At 34.7% G+C, this 22,647-nt stretch overlaps 1 protein-coding gene across 2 annotated transcripts in view; it reads left to right on the top strand.

Moving 5' to 3' along the window:
• The first annotated feature begins 2,181 nt into the window (after positions 1 to 2,181).
• The window catches only part of Su(Tpl) (Suppressor of Triplolethal), a 112,405-nt gene continuing 91,939 nt past the window's right edge, over positions 2,182 to 22,647 (top strand). For both annotated transcript variants that reach the window (XM_088181223.1, XM_088181224.1), the window contains exon 1: positions 2,182 to 2,424. In XM_088181223.1, coding sequence (XP_088037349.1) covers positions 2,302 to 2,424 — 123 coding nt within the window. In that variant the 5' untranslated portion in view covers positions 2,182 to 2,301. The remainder of the gene's footprint in view (positions 2,425 to 22,647) is intronic.

A 22,647-nucleotide genomic window follows, 5' to 3' on the forward strand; every position in this document is an offset into this window, starting at 1 on the left:
TAGGCAATCAGAGGACGTAAGAGATAAACGACCAAAAATATCAAAAGCAATAATATGCATTAATTAATTTCATATAATAATAAACAATGCCTTATCGCTCATCACCGTTGGTAAAATTATAATTATACACACATACATATTTAAGTGATGATTAATTTTATCAAGGCTTAAGGAAAAATTAAAATTCACATGTAAAAAATATACTAGGAATCAAGAAATTTTAACAGACAAGGATAATTACACCATAGATCATTAGTTCTTAGTTACTGTCACATTTACAGTATTAGATATTAAACTGGCACAAGTCAATGTTTGAGGTGACTGAGATATTTATCAATTACAATGTAAATAAACTGTCTTGACTGAATAAACCAAACCCTCTATCATACTATTTGAAAGAGATATTTGAATTTAAGACTTTTCAAACTTTGCCAAATACAATTTAAGATTTATAATAAATTAATGCACCACTTTTTACTATTAAAAGCTTTCGTTTGACTACACAGTTACAATTAATTTTTAAATTTTTTTTTTTTTTTTAACTTAATCATCGGTCGCATTAGTTAATTAAAAACAAATGTATTACAACATATTTCAAATATTATCATAATTCTACCAATATTTACTATAACGTTATCAATATCATATTAATAAAGTTGGTAAAGTCGGTGACTAATATTTGAAAAATCTAGGTTCGGATCTTTACGGACTTTTCAATTGTGTCTGTGTTAGTGATTATAATATATTATATTATAAATCCCATCGATCATCACAGATTACGTTTTCCTAACTTTTCCTAATCTCTTGAACAAATATTGTGATGAATAATTCAAATAAAATCGTGCATAGCGACATCTATTAATTGCAAGGTGTAATAAGAGTTTATTATTTATAAAATATATGTTACTGATTTACAGACTTTGCTTTCATCCTGATGTCTCGCTACTTATATAGTAATTGTTGATTGTGTTTAATCCGTTGTAACGCTTTGGGCTAACGCCTGTCATGTTGCAACGGAAGATTTACAATCAATAAATATTACCATTAAGTATATTGAGTTTTTAAAGAGCTGTTAGAAACAGCTGATAAAAATCTTATCACAATAGTAGCAACGTTATTGAAACTAGCTTTATTTAGAAGATTTTTGACAATAATTACTATTCAGGGCCTTTAGGCTTTAAAGAACAAGAGGGTCACCTCGGTAATGCTGCAGACTCGAAAAGTCAAATGGCGTCCCATTCGGGGCAAGCTCCCCAGGCAACGACAGGAACTACCCGCGCCAACCATTTAAAAGCATAAAATCAACTAGTAAAACTTTCGTCGCAGATGTTAATTATAAATTGACACTAGTTCTATTTACATTATATTTTGAAGAGTTGAAGTAAATAGTAAAGGTTATCTGCCGCAATACATCATAGTATTATTTAGTAATTAGAACCTTGATTAAAATATAATTTTATCAAGTAAATAAATTATTTGTTATATTTATATTGACTTAATTGTGACCAAATCATCGTGATACTGAAAATTGAGAATAATAAACAATGCCAATGCTGACGTATGCGCGTTAGATTTATTGTGTAAATCGAACGTTTCGTTACAAAATACTTATTTAGTTATGTTTATAGTAGATTGTAGATCGATATAAAACGTATCTGACGAAGAAAGATGACTTATAAGTGAAAAAAATTCAATGGACGTGCACGATTTAAATAAGATTACGGCCAAAAGCTAATCAGCGAAACACCGTTCGCTCAACAGCTGACGGTAGTTTCAAAGCGCGCCGCCAGAGGCGTATTTGACGTCCTTCCTGTCAGTTTGATGTTGCCATACGCGACGTTTTTCCCTGCATAGGTTGTAATGAAAAAATATTAAATTAAAATTAAAAACATATAATTAAGTTTATTAGATATATTGAATTAAAATAATAATAGTTAACATATAAATTATGTTAATATATATTTTTATGGTGTAAATAGGATATTTATATATTTTAATTATATTCGAATGAATTATGTATAATTAAGTTTTTAAATGAAATGTATTTTTGGAGATTTTCCGCGTCATTATATATTTATTATGAGTGTGTGGATTTAATTTGGGAATATGTTTTATTTAAGAGTCGCTTGAGAATTCCCCGCAGTGTGGGAGCGCGTGCGAGGTGTCAACCCCGTCAACCGCAGTGAGCGCGGAGAGGCGATCCGCGGTGCACGCGTGTGGCGAGGCTCGCGAGTGACGCCGTCGCCGCGGGCCGACGGTACTTGTGCGTGTTTAGTGAGGGATGGTGCAGTGAGTGTCGCCATGTCGGCCCTGCCAGCGGGCCGCTGGTCTTTGGCCGCGGGGCGCACGCCCCCGCAAGAGCTCGTCTTCGTCAAGCTCACCGACTCTGCGCTCAAAGCGCTCGAAGACTACATAGCCAACCAGGTATGTTGTTACGGCCAAATTGACGTGTCGAACGAAAAAGTGAAAAAAAAATCAACAAAAGAAAAAGAAGAAGTTTTGCGAAGAAAAAATGGCGATCTCAAGATGGTCGTCGCTTAGGTAATAACGTCGATAATGGGAACAAAGAGTCACAAGAAGCGGCGCACCGTTACGTAAAAGTCGTACGAGATTTTCGATTCGATTTCGCAAAAGTTCGCGAATCGAACTTTCATTTCGCTCGAGTTTTTAGGCGTTTTGCAATTTGTCTCCGTCAGGGGCGCTCCGATCGCGCGGAGAGACCTTTTCGAATGTCGAAAATGCGCCGTTGCCGCACCGCCGATCGGGAAATTCGTGCGAAAATAATCGCACGGCGGCCCAACTTTTGCGGCAACGTCGTCCAAGTGCAGCGGAATGCGCATCCAACATGGCCGTGCTCGAAGGCGGATCTAGGTGGAAGCCTCGACGGCGGCGCTCCGGTGAAAGTAAACTCTTGCACGATCGCATTACGGTAACCTTGCGTCAGGCGAGCCGCTGCCGTCGCCGTCGCCGCCTCGATCCGAACCAATTGCGACACCGGATCGACTCGATCTGGACGCGGCCGAAGATCCTGGACTTGAGATCCTAAATCCTTCCGCCGTTCCATATGTTACGAGATCAGCTGACTTTCAAAATACAAACTTTTAGACATGGCCGAATCTTCTGGTCTTTGGAGTCTTTTAGTCGATCAGCTGATTTGCTCGAAAAATCTAAAAGAAGATGGCCGCCGCCAATTTGGCTGACGTTCGAGACATTCCATATGTTACAATGTTAAAATTGATCAGCTGATCTTCCGCAGCGACGGTACATCAAATTCGGTTGCATCTGTCTATTCTGACATGTCTTGTACTACATTCAAAGTTCTTTAAATTTGTCAGTTAATCGATATCGACATCTCGAAATGGCCGATTGGCCATTTGACCATTTCGAGATCAGAACTTGAGCATTCCAAAATTCTTGGAAATTATTCCTTATTTGACCATAAAGCTCATTTATTATCAGAGGTGTAACGCCATTACATAAAAGACTATTGGTTTTCCTATTGCGGTGCGGTTCTACGGCACGTGGTACATGACGAGCAAAAACTTTTTTTATTTTGTATATTACTGGCAGGAATCTTGATCAATATATTTCAATGAAAAATGTGAATCATTTATTAAACCTTAACAAGAAACGTTAAAAAAAGCTTTAATTTTGCACTACAATTATTTAACGATCTGTCGACGAGGGATTCCATTTTAAAGAAATAAATTTTGTTCTTAAAATTAAATAATAGTAATAAAAAGTTATACTTTTATAAAACGTTTTGAATTTAGATAAACTATTTATTGGCAAGGGTTATTTACTATTGTATATTTTTTCATTATAATTAGTATTAGGAGAAATTTTCAGCAGTTTAATAACTATACGATAAAATAGATTGGTACAAAATTCTGAAAGAATGTATTTTAATGTGAAAATATATTCTACAATTTAACAGATATAAATTCTACTGTTCAACAACTCAGGTAGTCTGTTTTCCCCCGACGTAACGCTACATTATCTATAGTTCTAATATGGACTTCTAGCCCAAAAACTACTTCAGAATCACTGTGATCATTTGATGTCTTCTTTATTTATTTTTTTGTAATGTTTTTTTTGCCTTTATTTGTAACTATCACAGTAAAAAATCACAAAACAAAATGGTCGGTAAAAAATTCTCAATACAGATCATATATTACCAAAAAATTGTTTAAAAATCTATAACACAATATTAAAAAACGCCAAGCCATATAAAAAACAAGTGTAGTCCACAAATGTTTTCTGGTAGCGGCCAGAAAATAACTAGAATATCCGAGAATAACCTAAATAGGTGCGACGCTAGACCAAAAACCCAAATATTTGAGCAAGTACATCACCATTATTGATCAGCCATGACATCTCGAAAAGGAAAATTTCAAAAAAATGTCACCATTGTTTTCGTACTTCCATAAAATTTTACCTTTTTTATGACTAGATACAATTCGAGTCCTTTTTTATTACTTACGGCCTTCGAACGTATTCAAAATAATCCCTAATCTGATATTTGACACCAATACTTAGACCTATGCATACCACGGGTTGGGAGTCATTGATATTGATATGATGCTGAGAAACTGGGATAAAAACATGTTACGATGTATCGACATTTTTCGCTGGCAACAGTACCAAAGTTAAACGGTCGTGCGAATATCGCCGCATAAATCGACCGTAAAGTGTAAAAATAAAGAAATTGTTGTAGAGGTCACAAAGTTTGAAATTTGTTATTTTTTTAACGAGTAAAAAATATTTTGCCATCATTTTATCTTAATTTGTATCGTTTTTATTTTTTAAATATGTATATTTGGTGATTCTAAACACAAATTATTTTTTTTATTTTATTGGTACGCGACCCACATTTTGCCGTTTACTGATTTTACCATTGCGAATATAAAAACAATCATTACAAAACTATCTGACGTTAAAACATTAATTAATGGAAAAGTTATAATGGTGTAAAAAAATAAGTTTAGGTTGTAATTTTCGCACTTTTTTATGAATAATGTCCTGTATGCAATGTGTTAATTATTGCAAATTATGCTTGGATACGAATCGCAAGAGTCGCGTCGAAGCGTATATTAAAAAAAGCCCCGCTTCAAACTACTATTTTGTGCACAAATTTATTGAGACGGACCGGTTCAGTGTGCCTTTTTAAGTCACGCCGAAGCAAGAGCGGCGCCCCGTCGACACCAACTAAATGAGTATTTTCGGCAGCAGGAATAATTAAAATTTAATATTTATTTTTTTAATTAAAATTCGAATATTTTAACGTTTACTATTCGATGCTTTAATGGGATAAATATTCTATTTGGCCGAATAGGGTTAAGTTAGCTTACAATAACAATATTATTTCTAATTATACTTAATCAAGTCTTAACATTACAAATAAACATTGTATGTATTTGTAATCCCTATAGTTAGACTACACGTAATAGTTTAGTTATTACTAAATAATAAGGAAATATTCGATATTGCAACACGACATGGATAGGTTCAAGTAAAACATTTTTTACATTCGTCATCATTATTCATTGCTTTTTTAGTACACTATCAAAATGTCGAATGGATTTATTACTCATAAATATCATTTACTAAGATTTTAAAACAATTTAAAATTATATTCTTAAAAAAATATGAAACAGTCGTTCCAGCCTCATTCGTTGTTTTTTTTATATAACGTTTTTCTTAAAATTTAGTAATGTTTTGTTGTAAATCAATATATGTGTTCATTGAAGTTCATTCATGAACTTACTAGTTTGCTTATACACTTTACGAAACGCGCTAGTACGTAAAATAATGAAATGGAAGATTAGACGTCATATACATACGACATGTAACATATGTTACAAGCATTCATGGGGTGTTCAATGTTCTGACCAACGTTCACTCACACCTAACCATGAATAGAGACATGAATCAGTTTACAGTTTCGAAGTTATGTACAGAACTTTTAGATAAAAAAAATGGTACGTACCACATAAAAAAATAACTTATAATTTATTTATAAACAATATATGATCATTTTTTATCTCTATAATATTACTGAACGGATTGATATGTGTATGATAAAACTAGTACCTTCATGAACACACGAAAAATACACTTGGACTGTAACGTATGTATATTTTAATATTTCATTATTATGGTTTGTAGAAAATTATTATATTATTTTGCTTTTCATCATTAAGTTTATCACTATTTAAGTTATTATTAATTTAAATATTTGATAAATATCATAATAAAATAATACCCCTTTATATTGCCAGAAAATTAGAAGAAGAAAAATCTTGTATATGCCATTGTTTAGTTATAATATACCAATATATTTCAGGTTTTTGCTATGTGGTGGCATTTTTCGTTCGAACGGAACCAATTCTTTTGTGCTGTACTTGCTTTTTTGTATTCCATAATATACACAAAACTGTTGAATAGTTTTATACTAATTTTCTATAGCATTAGTATATTTATTTACATCAGCTGATTTTATCCCCAGAAATGACTCGGGTCGAGTTTCGTGTACCCCGGATCTATTTTAATATAGTTCTTCCAACCCCAGATCTATTTTGATATAAAGGCGAGAGCCGTCGCCGCTTTCATTTTAACCTATCGACACAATGATCATGACTTACGATCCAAAACCAAAAGAAAATTGGGCTATCGAGACTCAATTTGGCGTTCGAGACGGTCCATATGATACTTTCAATTTGGTTGCATCTAAACATCTGCTCATATTTTATGCATAAATGATTCTCATCTCGAGTATCTTGTATCCTAGAACCGTATCAACGATCACTGTTCCAATTATTATATGTCAACACATTAGCTTCAATTCGAATCTACCGCTAATAACCTGATCTATAGTTGATTGAAAATTCAAAATGAAAATGGCCGCCATTTGTTCCAATAATTATATCAGCGTATTTATTCTCAAATCAAATAGCATATACCTTCAAAAACTTTAAATTAAAAAAATGATGCGCATTATGAGTAGTTCTTTGTCATGAGCTGATTTTGGTATCTATACATTTGGTAATCTATACAGAATTAATCTGTAACTATATATGATAAGATCTTTTTCATTGCCAAAATAAACATCAATGCCTATAACTTAGAACTTGGGATACTAGATATGCGTGTGTATAATCTAATGTTCTATTTATTAATTTATTTGTATATGGTTTCACCTTTGAAGTAAAAATCAATTTATTGCCGAGTCTTGCTCATATGTTGATACTCGTTTTCGTTGATATTCTGTCAGTATCCATTATATCTTCTTTCTAAAGCTACACTACCAACTATCCTAGCTTTTAGATTTGGAAATCAAAAATAGTACGACAATATTTGAGATGTTTAAACGCCAACGACTCACCGTCGATTCACTTGTTGATTATTTTCAAAACAAGTTAACGAATTATTTACATTTTTTTTAATTAATAAATATTATTGTACTATTTTTAGAAAGAGATACTGATGAGTAAAGAGAAATAACAACTGACTCACTAAAAAGTCGCTGACATTTAAAGGGTTAAGCTATTATGTTTACATACATCAGAGGGTGGTCTTTGGATGAAATATTTTAAACAATATTATAAAAATGTGTACTAATGTCTTTCTTTATATATAAATGATTGTCAAAGTTCTTAAGATCGCCCGATCCGAATCTGGAATCTTGGAGTAAATAAAAAGAAACGACTAGCGCTCGTGGCCGTTTGCCTTTCAGTCTGGTTTTTGAGACGTTCTTTTATTATGCACGATCCCATATGTCAGGATTTTACTACTAGATGTAAAATATGCTACAAACGATTTATCAGCTGTTATACATATTTTCTTCAAAAGTATGAAGACAGTATATAACTCGACTCTGAAGTTAACCTAATTAAATTTGTCAATTCAGATCCTACATGAATAACATGTGTGCCTTATTCTAAAACAGGCATTATGATCTATCTCTGTGACATAAAAACTGATGTGATTATCAATCTTATCAGTTATTAAACCAGATCTTGTAAAATACGACCGGTGGCTAGAAATCACTGCGCCGTTGCCAAATCGTTTTGCTGAAAATCATTCCTGTTTTTTAGATTTAATGACAACAAATAAAATCAGCTGTTTATTTTAACGTCAATGATTCTGCTCCAAATCCCTGCCCCGTTGCCGCTTTGTTGCCCGTTTCGTAATTTTGCACCTTGAACTTGTTTTTAAACAACAATCGAACCCATGAGATAAATATTGTCTCTTGGAAAGCGATCGGATCGGCTGATAAGGCTCTTATCATATTTGCTTACTTTAAAAGTGTATTTGGGCTGAAAGTAATTCAGATTTCGCTTATATTTAAAACAATGAAGACGATTATGTATTTAAATGTTGTAATGGCAAAGATCTTAATCATAAATGCTTGGATCAAGTCATAAATGCTTGTAATTAATAATCTAATGTTCAATACAGTACGCTTCATGACTGACGATTTCTGGCGATCTAAATTTACACCTGTATATATTCTAGTAAAGTAGCACATTCTTGGACTGTGAACAAAAAAGTGAGCACAATTCCATGAAAAACACTGTTGCCGTCTTATCTATCGATTTATTTTTGTTCTCTTAAAAGTACCGGTCGCCTTTGCATAGATAAGCGCACTTATTATAACGCGTTTCACGTGTTCTAAAGTGTATTTTTTTTGTTATTGTAACAGGTAGACGGAAAGGAACGAACCCTAAGCCGGTGAATGGGTGTATTGTAATTCAAACTTTTGTGACGCGAAATGAAAAAAACTAGTTAGCGGTATGAATGGTGCCAATTTATGATTTTTATTTTTAAAATAATGAGCCCACGTAGAAAAAGTTTGTCGGCCTCTAATCTGATGTTGGAAACGTTCACAAAAATTAATGAAGCCGGTGGTTGTCAAGAGTATTACTGAGCCTACGGTCGGCTACCTCTCAATCAGGTTTTCCCCGTTTCCCTCTTCGGCAAGATAATAGCGGCTCGAAGTCGGTCGGAGTTCGCTAACAATCTGAAATGCTTATTAATCATTATTGTAACATAAATATTACTTAAGCTGTATTCCTAAGAAGTAATATTGTATGATCTTTATACTGAGAATTTTGGCTATTTGACCTTATTTAAATATAATCATGAATTTGTTTTAACATTTCTATGTAAAATTAATAAAATAATTTAATTTTATATTGATAATGGATCTGATACAGGTTGATCCAAATCGAGTTTTTTATGTTGGCAGCACTAAATCAGACAGCTGTCAATAATTACGCGTGTTCAAAGTGTCAAATGTTAGTTTGGAACAACACATTTACGAAATGGATCGCTTAACTATCACTTAAAATTGTTAAATTATTTTACACGAATAATTCTGTGGGACCTGTGTATCGAAATTTACGGGAAGATTATGGAAAATTTCAACGTCCTATTGAGCGAACGATTCGCAACGTAGAGAAAAATTTTGAAGCGACTGGAATCGTTTCAGTTTAGCCGAGAATATTGTCGCTGTAAGTGAAAGTGTAACTGAAGAACCTGAATTGCCGATTCGTCGACGTACGCAGCTTTTTAGTCACATTCAAATTCAGTTAACACAAGAACTAAAGCCCAGAGACCATAAAAGCAAAGAATTTGCGCAGATAGGGTGTTGGGGCTATACGAAGTCTGTTGAGGCACATTTCACCTCTCTGTGTATGTTAATAAGCAAAATTGCCGCATATGGGGCGAGAAAACTCTTCATGTGATTCACGAGAGACTATTGCATGCCCAAAAATGACGTGCGCATTATGGTCAGACGGCGTCATTGGGCCTTACTTTTTTTAAAAATGATGAAAGTCGGACTGTAGCAATCAGGGGTAAACGCTATAGGCGCATGATAACCGATTATTTATGGCTATGGAATATATTGATGTGGAAGACGTGTGGTCCTAACAAGACGGCGCAACTTGCCACATATCGGATTATTTCATGTTTTGGTAACGTCAACTGGCCGCCAAGATCATGCGATCTAACGCCATTGGATTTTTTGCGGTGCGGGGTTACGCCAAGAGTCGTGTCTACGCCGGCAAACCTGAAATGTTTGAGAACCTAAAAACCAACATCCGCTAAATTATAGTATATAAGCTAAGTAATATTATAGTCAGTATCCATTATTATTTTACAGCGAATACGTTTAAGATGTTACTCAAATAATGCAACCGTTTATTAGCAAAGCATTTTAATTCGCTGCGCGGCCAATTATTTTTTTCAGAGGAATATCAGTTTAAAATAAAATAAATGTGGATAATCGTATCTCGGCTTTTTCGTTACAGAAATATTCAAAAGGTTGTGTTGACTTTTTCTATATACATATCTATGAGCCGTATTCCTCGAAACTTTTGCCATTACAATTTTATATGAAAAACTAACATTTTATGAATACCTTTCAATCGTAAATGTTCTTATTATTTTCGTAAGAACGCAATACGTCACTTGACCTCGACAGTGCATATTTGGCATAAATTGAGCGTCATCTGCGATACAGACAGTCGGCGTCTTTAACTGTACTCAAGTGGTATATTATTGATAATGTAATCTTGAATTGCTTTAGGCCTGTTGGAAATTATATTAACGAATTGGAAATACACCTATCGGCGCATTATACGGTTCCGATTTGGCTCGCGGTGGTTATCGCAGAAGAGACCAGGTGTACCTTCGTTCTCCAAACGAGCCGAGCGTCGAGAGTGAGCAAAAAACGTCGCTCAAGTCAATGACGATCGTCGCTTTTTATTCGCCCGACCTTTCGTCAAAGTCGCTGAGATTTAAAATTTTATATATTGTAAGTCGCAGTAGTTGTGTTACTTAGTTTATTCGATCTGTGTCAAGGTTTTTGATCGTTTCAAATGTAGTTCGGTCGGCTTAGCACGCGCGCGGCCGCCTAATTCCGCCTGCCTTATCCTAAATAAGGCCGCTGACTAATTTTCTACCCCTTCCTCCCGACAAAATTCTGTAAACCAACCGTGTTTTTCCATTAACGTGTATGTATTTGCAACATAGAATTACCTCTTATCTACTGATAAGCTGTCGATGTGTTGCGTTTAGGCATGACGATGGAGTGTAATCGCTAAGAATATTTACCACAAGCGAAACGGATCCTTTTTTACGAGGCGCAAGGACGAGTTGTTACCCTCGCAGGTGTTGCAGCTGCCCTTCTTGAGTTTCGAACTCTCTCCGAATGCTCCAATCTGGCTACCTGAACATCTGGGCGACTTGTACGCGCTCCAGGTGCCACTTTTGCGTATGCACACACTTTTTATTTGTATACAACGGCCGCCACCATTCAGGCGAGGAGATTTTGCACGTGTTCCTCAGATTCGCTACGCCCGAAGCTCTGGTTCTCAAACGCCGAACCGGTCGACTGGGACAATATTCACCAAAAACCGCAAACTTGTCTCCGCCGGATGAGCCACTTACGCACGTAAAAGTAATGTAATATGTGCCGTTTCGTACTGTTCGCCGGTATACGTTTGTTGTTACGCGCATATTGCAATTCAACTTCCGCAAAGATGCACTTGGCAGTTAAGCGCAACACTTTTCCTTGACAATAATTGACACCTAATATTTCAGCAACAAGTCTCGGTTAAGGTCGGAACCTACGCAATCTCCCAAATAGCAAGTCATCTTATAAAACACCAGTGAGAAAGTATTCCGCAGATATGCATGTTGCCATAAATCAGGTGAATTTTGTGTATGGACGCAACCTTTTCAACGCCTCTAAATGCTGGCTGACCGCTCAACCCCTGTTAACTGAATTCGTAATGAAAAGGGGAAAAACACATGCAGAAGAAACCAATCTCATATGCGTAACTTGAGAATGTCATTAAGAATTATTAATAACTCGAGTATACGTCATTGTTTTAAGTTAGACGTTTTATTTATATAATAAAAATAGTTATGCGTATGTAACGCACGAAGTTAACTGCTATTGTAACATTTGTTATATTTATAAATATGTATATAAACATAATTATTATCGTACGACATAATCAATTTCGATGATATAAAACAATACAATTCTGTATTTAGGATAAGATAAACACGAATTAAATGATTTACTATGATTAAATTATATTTTTCATGTGTAATAAATAAATATTGTATGTCCCTTGATTTACCGTTTTAAAAAGGCATTTTTTTTTAAATTCAAGTAGCTAATTGCAGAATAGAAGAAAATGTCCACCGGAACATATTTAGATAAATCTGAAAAAATACTGCTATAAAAATCTTCCATTTTTCAGTGCTTTTCTTTCTGAATAGTAAGTTATGTGTAACAATAATTGTGTTTGTAACTGTAACGCCGTAGCTTGTTTAAGAAAATTTAGTCTAAATGCTGGGACGTATGAATTTAATAATGCTTAAAGAAAATCTTATTCATTTTAATCAAGTTTTTTGACATAAAACATTACTTGTTATTAGTTTACACGTCTTAACCTCTCAGTTTGAGTAGCACTGCCACGTTAATAGACGGCAGGTGTACGCGTTCCATATTCTCCTGCCGGACGCATATCGCTCCCTATACACTGAAAGGTTTCACCTGGCGCCTTCGCAGTCCCTTGTAGTCCCTTACCCTTCTCTCTTTCTTCTTCGAATACGATCGCAATAGAGGGGTTTGATTCGTTCGATAGTCAACCTATGATTCATATTGTATCTTTCTTTTCGCACAGGCGACACTGACGGTTAATACGCGTGGAACAAATTGATAACCAGGAAGTCACGCTCCCAGCAGCGGCGAGAGACCGTTCGCTGGATATTTGTCACACTTTCGATTGGCCATTTTGAAGTTTCATAACCGGATACTTCTTTTTATTATTATATATTTCTTATTTAGGGAAAGGAACTTTCCTCTCTCTTCTGGCGATATTATGGCATAGGTGCTGCACGCCAATTACGAGACTTACCGCATCCGTGTGAGAGAGTAGAACCCTCGCGCGATAACCCCTCTATATTTCGCCACTTTATCTCAGAAGCTCGCCATTGTCGGCGAATTGTTTCATAATGTGCCCGGCGATAAGTCGCTACGAAATGAATTTAGATAATATAAACAGAGCGAGTAATGTTGCGTATAGCTGCGTCCCTCTCTCGTGCATGTCACATTGGCTATATTTGCATATAATGGTTGAATGGTAGCCTGAAATTGCAATATGTCGCGACCTCAGAAGTAATCGACGTCATTAACCCTTTGGCGCTTCGATTTTTCGACTCGCGCTCATGATCATGTGTTTCGCCTAAATGCCCCCCGCTGCGCACGTCACGCGTTACCAAATCGACTTTTTCTGCGGTTATGAATAGTCATGAACACGTTATAATCTATATGTCGAGACGAGTTGTTCTGATGTGAAAATTACAATTTTCCATTGTCGCAAGTCTTTGGCCAATTTGCAGCCGGCATTGTGACGGCAACAATACTATAATAATATACAGATTCGCGTGAGAATGCATCATAGCTTATTGGAATCGTGCGCTGCCATCGCTATAGCTAGATCGGCAAATATTCTTAGTTTTGAGCTTATCTGGTAAACTGCCTCAAATATTATGAAGACAATTTATTCTGACGAATTATTTCTGCATTGCTGTTGGACAGAGCAACGGTCAGAATAATGAACACCCCATGAATAACTCACTTTTCCGAAGATTTACCTTACATAAAAGTTCAAACAATTCGTTTTAGGGAAAAAAGTATTTATTTGCACATATCTCTTAAAATTAATTCCCTGTTAAATAGCACCCGAGTATTAATAACATATCTAGCTGGTTGCACACTTGCATAACATATAAGCTATTAACGGCTGACTTGGGTGATATGTTGAATTCGATGAGAGCCGATTTTGTTTTGTCAAAACCGATTGTTCTACCGATTATTGTGTTCACAATATGGGTCGCGTTTACCGAGTTGCCGTGCGGTGTATGCAAGTCTCTTTTGTCGTTCCGCCGTGCATGATCGATCATGCATATAAAAATCTTTCATAATGTTTTAAAAATATTAAGCGGAGGGTACATACATATACCCACATACAAATATATATATATTTGGTCTTATAATTGGTAATATGATCTCCCTGTGGCCATTATTTTTTTGCACGAATGCTTTCAATCGTAATGTGGCGATCATCTTCAGATGCTAAATCAAACGAAATGTTTCTTCTTTTCGTCGCAGCAATCCTAGACTACCCTTGAAAAAATCAATTGTTCAACGGTTAGGGTTTTCAGTCGAATATTCGAATTATTCGTCCAATTTTAAACTATACGAATATTAAAATAATTAAAATGAAATTTGAAAAAATCTTAAAATGAAACAATTTGTATAATTGAGCAACACAGATAGACGTGGTTGTGACTAGTGCCGCTCCAAATTATGTGACTTGATTTTGTTTCGAAATGCGAGACAATGAGACGCTTCTTCTTAACAAAAATGTGCTTTCACGCCTTCGAAAAACATTTGTGAATGGAATATTTATCGGTGGTGTCTACTATGACCAAAATACGCGGAATTCGTTTGTTGAACGAAATAAAATGTTGGAAATGTTGTCGTTTAACGCTTATCTCAAAAACAGGTGTGCGTCGCAAATTTTTGTGAAGTGTTTCTTGTTTCAAGACGCAAAGATTTTATTTCAGTCAATTCAATAATTTGATCGCTGTTAATTTATTTCTAGTTACATCATTTATATCCAAATCCTCACAAATAAACGCCGATACAGATCCGATGTTAATGTATATCAAATTTGTTCCAATCATTATCCGATAAAATTATGTATTTAAAATGTTCCATTAATTTTGCTGAATTGAACTCAATTGCAGTCCCTGATCAGTAAATCGCACAGCATATTTTATAAAATTCAAAAAGTTTAATGATTATGAAAGTAACTAATGAATAATTAAAATAATTATTTTGTAATTAAATAATATTTTACATTCATTTAATTGTTTTTTTGCACTAATTGGTTAAATAAAAGAATATCGCTAAAAACTGTAAAAAAATACGAATATATTCGAATACTTCATCTGTTTTTTATTCAATATTCGAATAGTTGAAAATTACGAATAATTGGGATAAAAAACAGAGTTTTGCGTTTTAAAATGTCGAATCGGTCGCTCTGTTTCTCAACCAACGTTTAACTTGATCTCAAAGCTAGGATTTTACGAGTTATGTAAACCGCTTGGAGCTTATCGCAATTTAGCGAGCGTAATCGTTACGTTGTTGATCTATTGTCTTATGTGTGTGTTTGCATGACGTCGGTTAATTGGCTCGGCGACCGTTGGTTGCGATCGATTGAGTGAACGCAGACTCTCCGTGGGTCTTTACATACGTATGTTTGTGTGTGTGTGTGTGTTCAAGGGTTGACGGCATCTGCCAGGGTTCGTCGCCCTGTTTTCCGACCACCCTACTTTCCGATTTTCGTTGCGTGTTCTTCCCCCTGCGTTCGAGTCGGTCACGTGCGCGCATATCTATGGGGTCAACGAATACCCCTCGTGTCTGCCGGCGCATTCCGGAGCTGTTGCTCCTATTCTGTGATTTTGACAGGTAAACGCCCGCTTTCAAATTTTCGATGACCGTTGAACCGACACACAAAGCGGCAAACTGGATTTTCAGGAGTTGTGTCAGATAGATGAGAAAGATAAATTGAAGCCATAATACGGCGGAACGTCTATGCACTAAGAAGCAATACTATACACAAAAATATATAATCTCAAAGTTGTTTTCTGACCGTATCAGTCGCTGAATTATGTATCTCGACGGTAGCCGTTTTTCTTCATCGGTTCATTTACTTAATATTCCTGACAGGTATTCACCGAAATTTGCTAATGTCATTTTTAAAACGACTCTAGTTGCGCTACCAGTCTCTATTTCACTAATATATTTTTTACATATAATTATAATTTATATAATCAATTCCATCTACGTTTTGCTTTTATCCCGTGCGTTACTGTGAGCGAACGACCTCACTCAGCGATCGGGGGCAATCATCGTCTAGAAGCTTTAGCTGAAATTTGGCAAATGATATTCGTATAATATCGTCAATATTTATATCGCTGTAAGATTTGTGTCGTAGTAGTTTTAACTTGTTATTTATAGCGATGCCAATTTTTATACTATTTAATTTTATACACTATTCCATTTCGTGTTGTATTGTTCATGTTCATTACATCATTTAACCTATAATTAACAGTGATTTTTATAGGATATTTATATGTGTATGGAATCTCTTAACTCTATAGAGGAAGAGATACACTAGACGCGATGATATTTAATCATAACTTAACTTGGTTTGGTCGATGCTTTTATTTGTGGTGTCTCGCATTAGTGTACATATGCATTTCAACCGTCTGTGTATGCACGTTTTGTTCTAATCTAAGCGTAATATATAATATAATAAATAAACAGCTCTCGCTGTGTAATGAAAAAAAAACTGAAAATCCACTGTACAGCGATTTTACCTCACTCGAGGTCAGAGTTGTTTTCTTGCCGAATCAGCCGCTGAATTATGTATCTCGTCAGACGTCGTTTTTCTTGATCGGCTTATTTACTTTATATTTCAAACTGTCCACACTCTTGACACGCCCGGGTAGATAGGCAGACAGATGTGCGTGTTTACCTGCACGGTTTGCAAAATCGTACGCGGCGACTTAAATCAATCGTTCGCGGTAGTCAGTAGTACCGACCTTACGGTGATCGGTGACAGAAGAAGGCATTTCAGCCAATCGTCACGGAGAAAGTAAGTGCCGACCAGTCGGTGTCTGCGATTTCCGAATTTCGCGTGAAACCCTCCTCCTTCGGGCTTTCTCTTATTCTGCCACAGTGACTCGAATTGCATAGCAAACGCATTGCGCAATTTATCCGACTCCAAAGGCGCAGTGCGGTCCTCTTCGATTGGAGAGGACGTTGGGTTCGTTGGTTCGTTAACCTTGCCCGCTGCGTTGCAGAGGTATGGGTGTTAAGTTGACGAATAGGGGAAGATGAGACCGGTTTTGTGCAACTTGCATACAAATCGCTTTCTAACGAATGCTCATCAAGAAAGTTTGTCTTTGCTATAATTGTGTGTTAAACACTAAAAACACTTGATTCCTAGAGAGGCGAACGTTTTTGACATTCACGTCTGATAAACTTTGAATAGATAATTCATTATCTATTTCTACGGTTATTTTAAACGTACAATATTGTCGATTCGAATGTATAAAATTATGCAAAACATTTAAGTGCACACAAATGAGCACAAACCTTATTTAATTAGATTTTTACGTTGCAGTGCCATGGAATAACTCCTACGTATAAATAATGTACTACCGATTACAAATTAAATGTCATTGTTTGAGTTATATATATATATATTAGAAAACCTAATCAAGTGTTGAAGTAAATCTTCATTGCCGAATTTTATAAACAAACGTTAGAGGAAGTAAATCTAAGTGATTGATAACGAAAAATTGTTACAAGCGATTACGTCGCGCTTGTATTGCGATGGACGCGGGTTAATTCACATTTCTATCTGAGTGGCGCTGTGTTTCGAATACTAGATAAGCCAATTTATACAATTGTTTAAATGGTTTTCATTTATGAAATTTAATATACACTAATTGAAAATCTTACAACTAATAATTAGATCTGTTTTGAGTTTTTTGCTGAGTTTTTTGTTTATGAACCGGATGGTTAACCCTGAAGAATTTTACCGCTTTCACGCTTAACCTGTCATATTACACACGCAATGTGTTGACGACGCATTTTTTACACTCCGTAAAGGTTAATCGCGAAGCCGCACTGGACGCCATTGACGCAATTTAAACCGCACACAAAAAAATATCACACTCGACGAGCCAACACGCGATTTATGCCACTTGAAAAGAACCAATCTGCCGTAAAGCCTGATTCGCACGATTCGACTTATGTCGTTCAACTCTATGTTTGAACCCTTCGTTAGGATACTCCATAGATTCTTAAACTTAGTTCACTTTGCTTAGTTGACTATCGCCCACCTTTGAAAAACTTATCTCATTAAATAATAAATTGTAACGTAGCAATGTCCATATATTTTTTTTTATTTTCGGCAAAATATTCATATAGTAATTTTAGAATTTCTAATAGCAAGTTTGAAAATAAAATAACTTTAATAAATTTATAAAATTAATTATTAACCTTCTCAGACCCAGTGCACATTGCAACGTACAATAACTTGATTGCTTGTTTTTGAAGCCATTTTCGATTTATTTTCACCAGGACCTTTTGAATTTCAGTGTACACCATATTATTTCAAAACACAAAAATATATATACTAAATAAAAAATAAACATTAAATGAATTATTTTACACAAGATTTTCACTAAAATTATTGACTAATATCAAAGAAAAGAAAATTATTTCTTTGCAATTTAAATAATACTATTTATAATTTGTATTTGCTACTTTTATTAAATATTTCTACTTATAAAATAATAAATGCTACTTATAAAGATAATAATTGCTATAAATAAATAAGTTCTCTAACGGTTTGGTCCATTGTTTTAACCTATAGAAACGTGGAAAAATTATAAATATTTAATGCCCAAAACATTTTCACACATTCTTTTTTGAACAAAAAACTTTTTGCGCACTTCTCCGTCGGGCAATATCGGTGTTCGATATTGTCCACTTTGAGAATCTAATCGTTTACTTTTCGAATCGACTGCGAACGTATTTCAGTATTCAAAATCAGAGAAAAAGGTGTCTGGTCGATTCAAATTGATACGGTAGGACGCCATCTTTCATTATTTGCGCGAACCGGCCAGTGTGTTCTATTTTTGAGCCCGCGAGCGAGGACGAATTTCTGCCGTTATTTCCCAAAGCGCAAAAAATCTCGACGCCAGAAATACGATCCACGCGCAGTGCATTGTCTCAGAGAAGAGATACATACACCTACCGACCGCCACCTAATCCGGCCGCACTATTGAAATATTCCTTGGCAGCGGGCCAGAACGTGCGTGCGGCCAACAAACAGCTGACCGCCGTTCCCTCCGGACGGCCGCCGGAGCCGTTGCTGACATTACAGGGAGACGTCACGGCGGCGGCGGCGCGTCGCATTGACCATGGCGTGTCTAAATAACGTCTGAAAGCATTAGCGATTCTTACCACTTCTAAATAAAATCTAAACAAAACCATACAATAGCTACACTTTATTTGCGTTAACCCAGTCACTTCGAAACCTATCCATTTCATCATTATTCATAATTTGGAAAGAGGTTAAAAGTTTGGGTTTACTCCCCTACTATTAGCTCTAAAGCCCACGATACGGATATACGTTCGATATACTTATCATTACTCCGGTTTATTTTTTTAACATATTCATAGAAAAAAATCTATAAATGTGTTCAAAAAATAAACCGGAGTATATCATTACTCGGGGTCGTAAACCCAAACTTTCCATCTTATTCTAAATTATGAATAATGATGAAATGGATAGCTGTCAAACTGACTGTTTTGACGAAAATATAGTATAGTTATTAGTACGCAATTAATTGTCAAAGTCAATAAACAAAAAAATAACGCTTATCAACTGTCGATTTTTTTCCTATTTATTATTATGACAGTTTTTTGTACATGAGCTGTTATCAGGCCTTACTTACTATAATGTTTTGGAAGAAAGCTGACCCTTAAATATCAACAAATTAAAACTCATGACAATTCCCTACAAATGAGTTATAATATAAAAGAGGGAACATTTTATTTGAATTCTGATGCAAATCAATTGTGTCGAATCATGTATTTCATCCAGACTTTACCCTTTTATACACAAATTTCACTATTTATATAACAGTAGTCATATGATACCGTCACAGTCGAAAATAATGTTCTAAACGTAAGCAGATCGTTAATCAATTACAATAATTAAATATTTTCGAAAGTTTACTTGACTTATGAACGCGTATTAAAAATTGCAACAAGACAACTCCTCTAAAAATTCTAGTTTTTATTAACAAATTAGCAATTAACTCGAAATATTTTTGTTTGAAATGACTAGCATTACATTGCTCTAGAAATATTTTATAAATACCCGAGTCACCTTTCTCTCAGTTGTCGGTATTGAATCTTGAACGTGAGCAATCTTAACGTAGCTACATTCGAATAGGTAAACATCAACAACCGCTCAAATGTGCAATATGATAAGAGATCGGTGCAAATTTTCGTGCAAATCACCCGCGAATGTTTAGAAAGTCGCACTCAAATTATCACATCGTAAACTGTTTGCGTATTCGTTGGCGTTCGCTTTGAACATCTGTTTTCCCCCCGTGTCTGTCCCCCTTCAGCGAGTAGCTTTTTTCCAATTTCATGCTATTTTTCAGCGTTTCAACTCTCGCTCTATTGCTATGCACACCGGCACTCATTTTGCAGGCTATAATGACGTTGCAGGCGAAACGAATCGGTTACGTGTATTCGATTGTTCGAGTGAAAGTTCTAATCTCGGCTCCGGTTGCAACCGCTGTCGATATTTCGAATGTGCATTGGATACAAAGACGTTTTTTGGACTAAGAAAAGACAATGGATACCGTTCCGTTGTAATTTGTAAAAAAATACGATAACAATCGATCATTTTAAATCGAAAGAAATGCGATGCGAGGTAATCGATGTGAAATTACGACGATCGAACTAATAATGGTGTCTTAAATAGTAGCTTTGAATGAATTGTCTGAATCTTGAGTAACAATCCAGCTTTATATAAACATATATATATTTATTACTATCTCGTTAAAATAAACTAGATGCGTATCGAAATGTACTTCACGCTTATATTGTAGTGTTATTCGCTCATAAGGAGGCAACCATAAAACCATTATAATTTTTTTTGTTTTAATGTTTTGGTGTCGTGATCTTTTTACTTTACTTAATCAATAATATATTAACATTTCATGTATTACAGTGATAAACCGTAGATATAAATTTTAAATTTCGGACTAGTACAGAAAAGAGAAAAGCCAGTAGCGGCAGCAATAGAGCCAATTGAAATTATAAATCGTTAAAGAATGCCAACCTCAAAAGACCATTTTTAGATTTCTGGATCATGTGGCGATGGCTTCATGAACATGGTGAAGCTTTAATTTAGATGTTATAAACATATTTAAACTCAACAATATCAGAAAATCACCTCGTTCCGCAATACTATTTTTAATATTTAGCTAAGACATCGTAAATTTCATATGACGTTATAGCAAACTTTATATTTTTGATCAAAAAATTATACTTATTCCAAAGAGATAATCATATCACGGTGTACCACAGAGGTCCACGTTAGGACCATTGCTGTTTATAATATGTATTAATGATACAATTAATAGTATAAAAACATGTAAAATACATATGTTTGCGGACAGCACTTTAATTTATTGCATAGGTGATAATGTTAAACAAGTTGTAGATAATTTAAATAATGTATTAAGTATAATAAAAAAATGGTTAAAAAATAATGTACTTGAACTAAATGAGAATGAAATTTAATGTATGTTTATTAATTAAAAATATGTGTTGGCTAATAATATAAAAATAGTTATAAAGAACTCTATTATAGATATGTATAGTTGATAATATAATATTTAGGAGTAATTCTAGATAAAAAAAAAACAAGGAACATTTTAATCACATATTAAACAAATAAGTATATTATCTTGGATGAGAAATATGTTAAATATAAACACAAAAAAATAATCTATAATAGTATTATATTGCCCCACTTTAATTATTGTGCAACATTATTATGAATATATATGTTTAATAAATTAGATAAAATGGTGTTGCAAAAATTACAAAACAGGGCAATGATAGGAGTTTTTAAATAAAAATAGTTGTAGCAGTATGATTGAAGATGAATGTTTTAGATTTAAAATAAGAAAATAAATATTTAATAAAAAATAGATGCAGTACCAGAAGTTAGAGACAAGTTAGAGGGTAGTTAGATATAAGACAACGAGTACGGCCAGGGGAATAATGTACGGAGGTGTGAATTTGTATAATATTATTTAAAAAAAAAAATGGCTGGCTTTCAAATAAATTATAGTATTATAGTCTTTTTATATTTTGTTTATGTTTTGATTAAATATATGCAGTGTTTAATTAATTAACTATATTAGCTAAATAGATGAATAAAATAATAAATAATAATAAATCAAATATTCACATGTCTTATTTTTTTCTGTTGCATTCTATTATTATTGCTGCAATTTCGTTTTGAACCGAACCTGAAATTGATCCTTGTGCCCGAAACGCCGTGGCCTTGCGATTGTATGTTATTGCAAAAAAAATGCGCACACGAGCTCATTCGTGCACCACTCTTGTCGGTTTGTTTAACCTTTTTTCACATATTAAAATGTCATGCAACAATTTATATTTTTTATTTTATTGTTCCTTCCGTCAGATCAATTTAATCAATATGAATTTAAGGAAATCAGTAATTATTACCTGACGCATCTTATAGTGACTCCTGGTTTATTTCATTACGGCTTTGGCTTTTACCTGTTGCTCCAAAATGCAAACACAAGGTGACACGATTTACTTATTTTTATTTTTGTCTGCTTTTCTTATCTGCCTCTCGTTCGTGACGTCTAGTTTGTGAAAAGTGTCTCGCAGCGTCCGTGAACTGTTGAGATAAT

Source organism: Plectrocnemia conspersa, unplaced genomic scaffold (genome assembly GCF_051122295.1).
Source record: "Plectrocnemia conspersa isolate PC_06_02 unplaced genomic scaffold, ASM5112229v1 ptg000002l, whole genome shotgun sequence".
NCBI classification, from domain to species: domain Eukaryota; kingdom Metazoa; phylum Arthropoda; class Insecta; order Trichoptera; family Polycentropodidae; genus Plectrocnemia; species Plectrocnemia conspersa.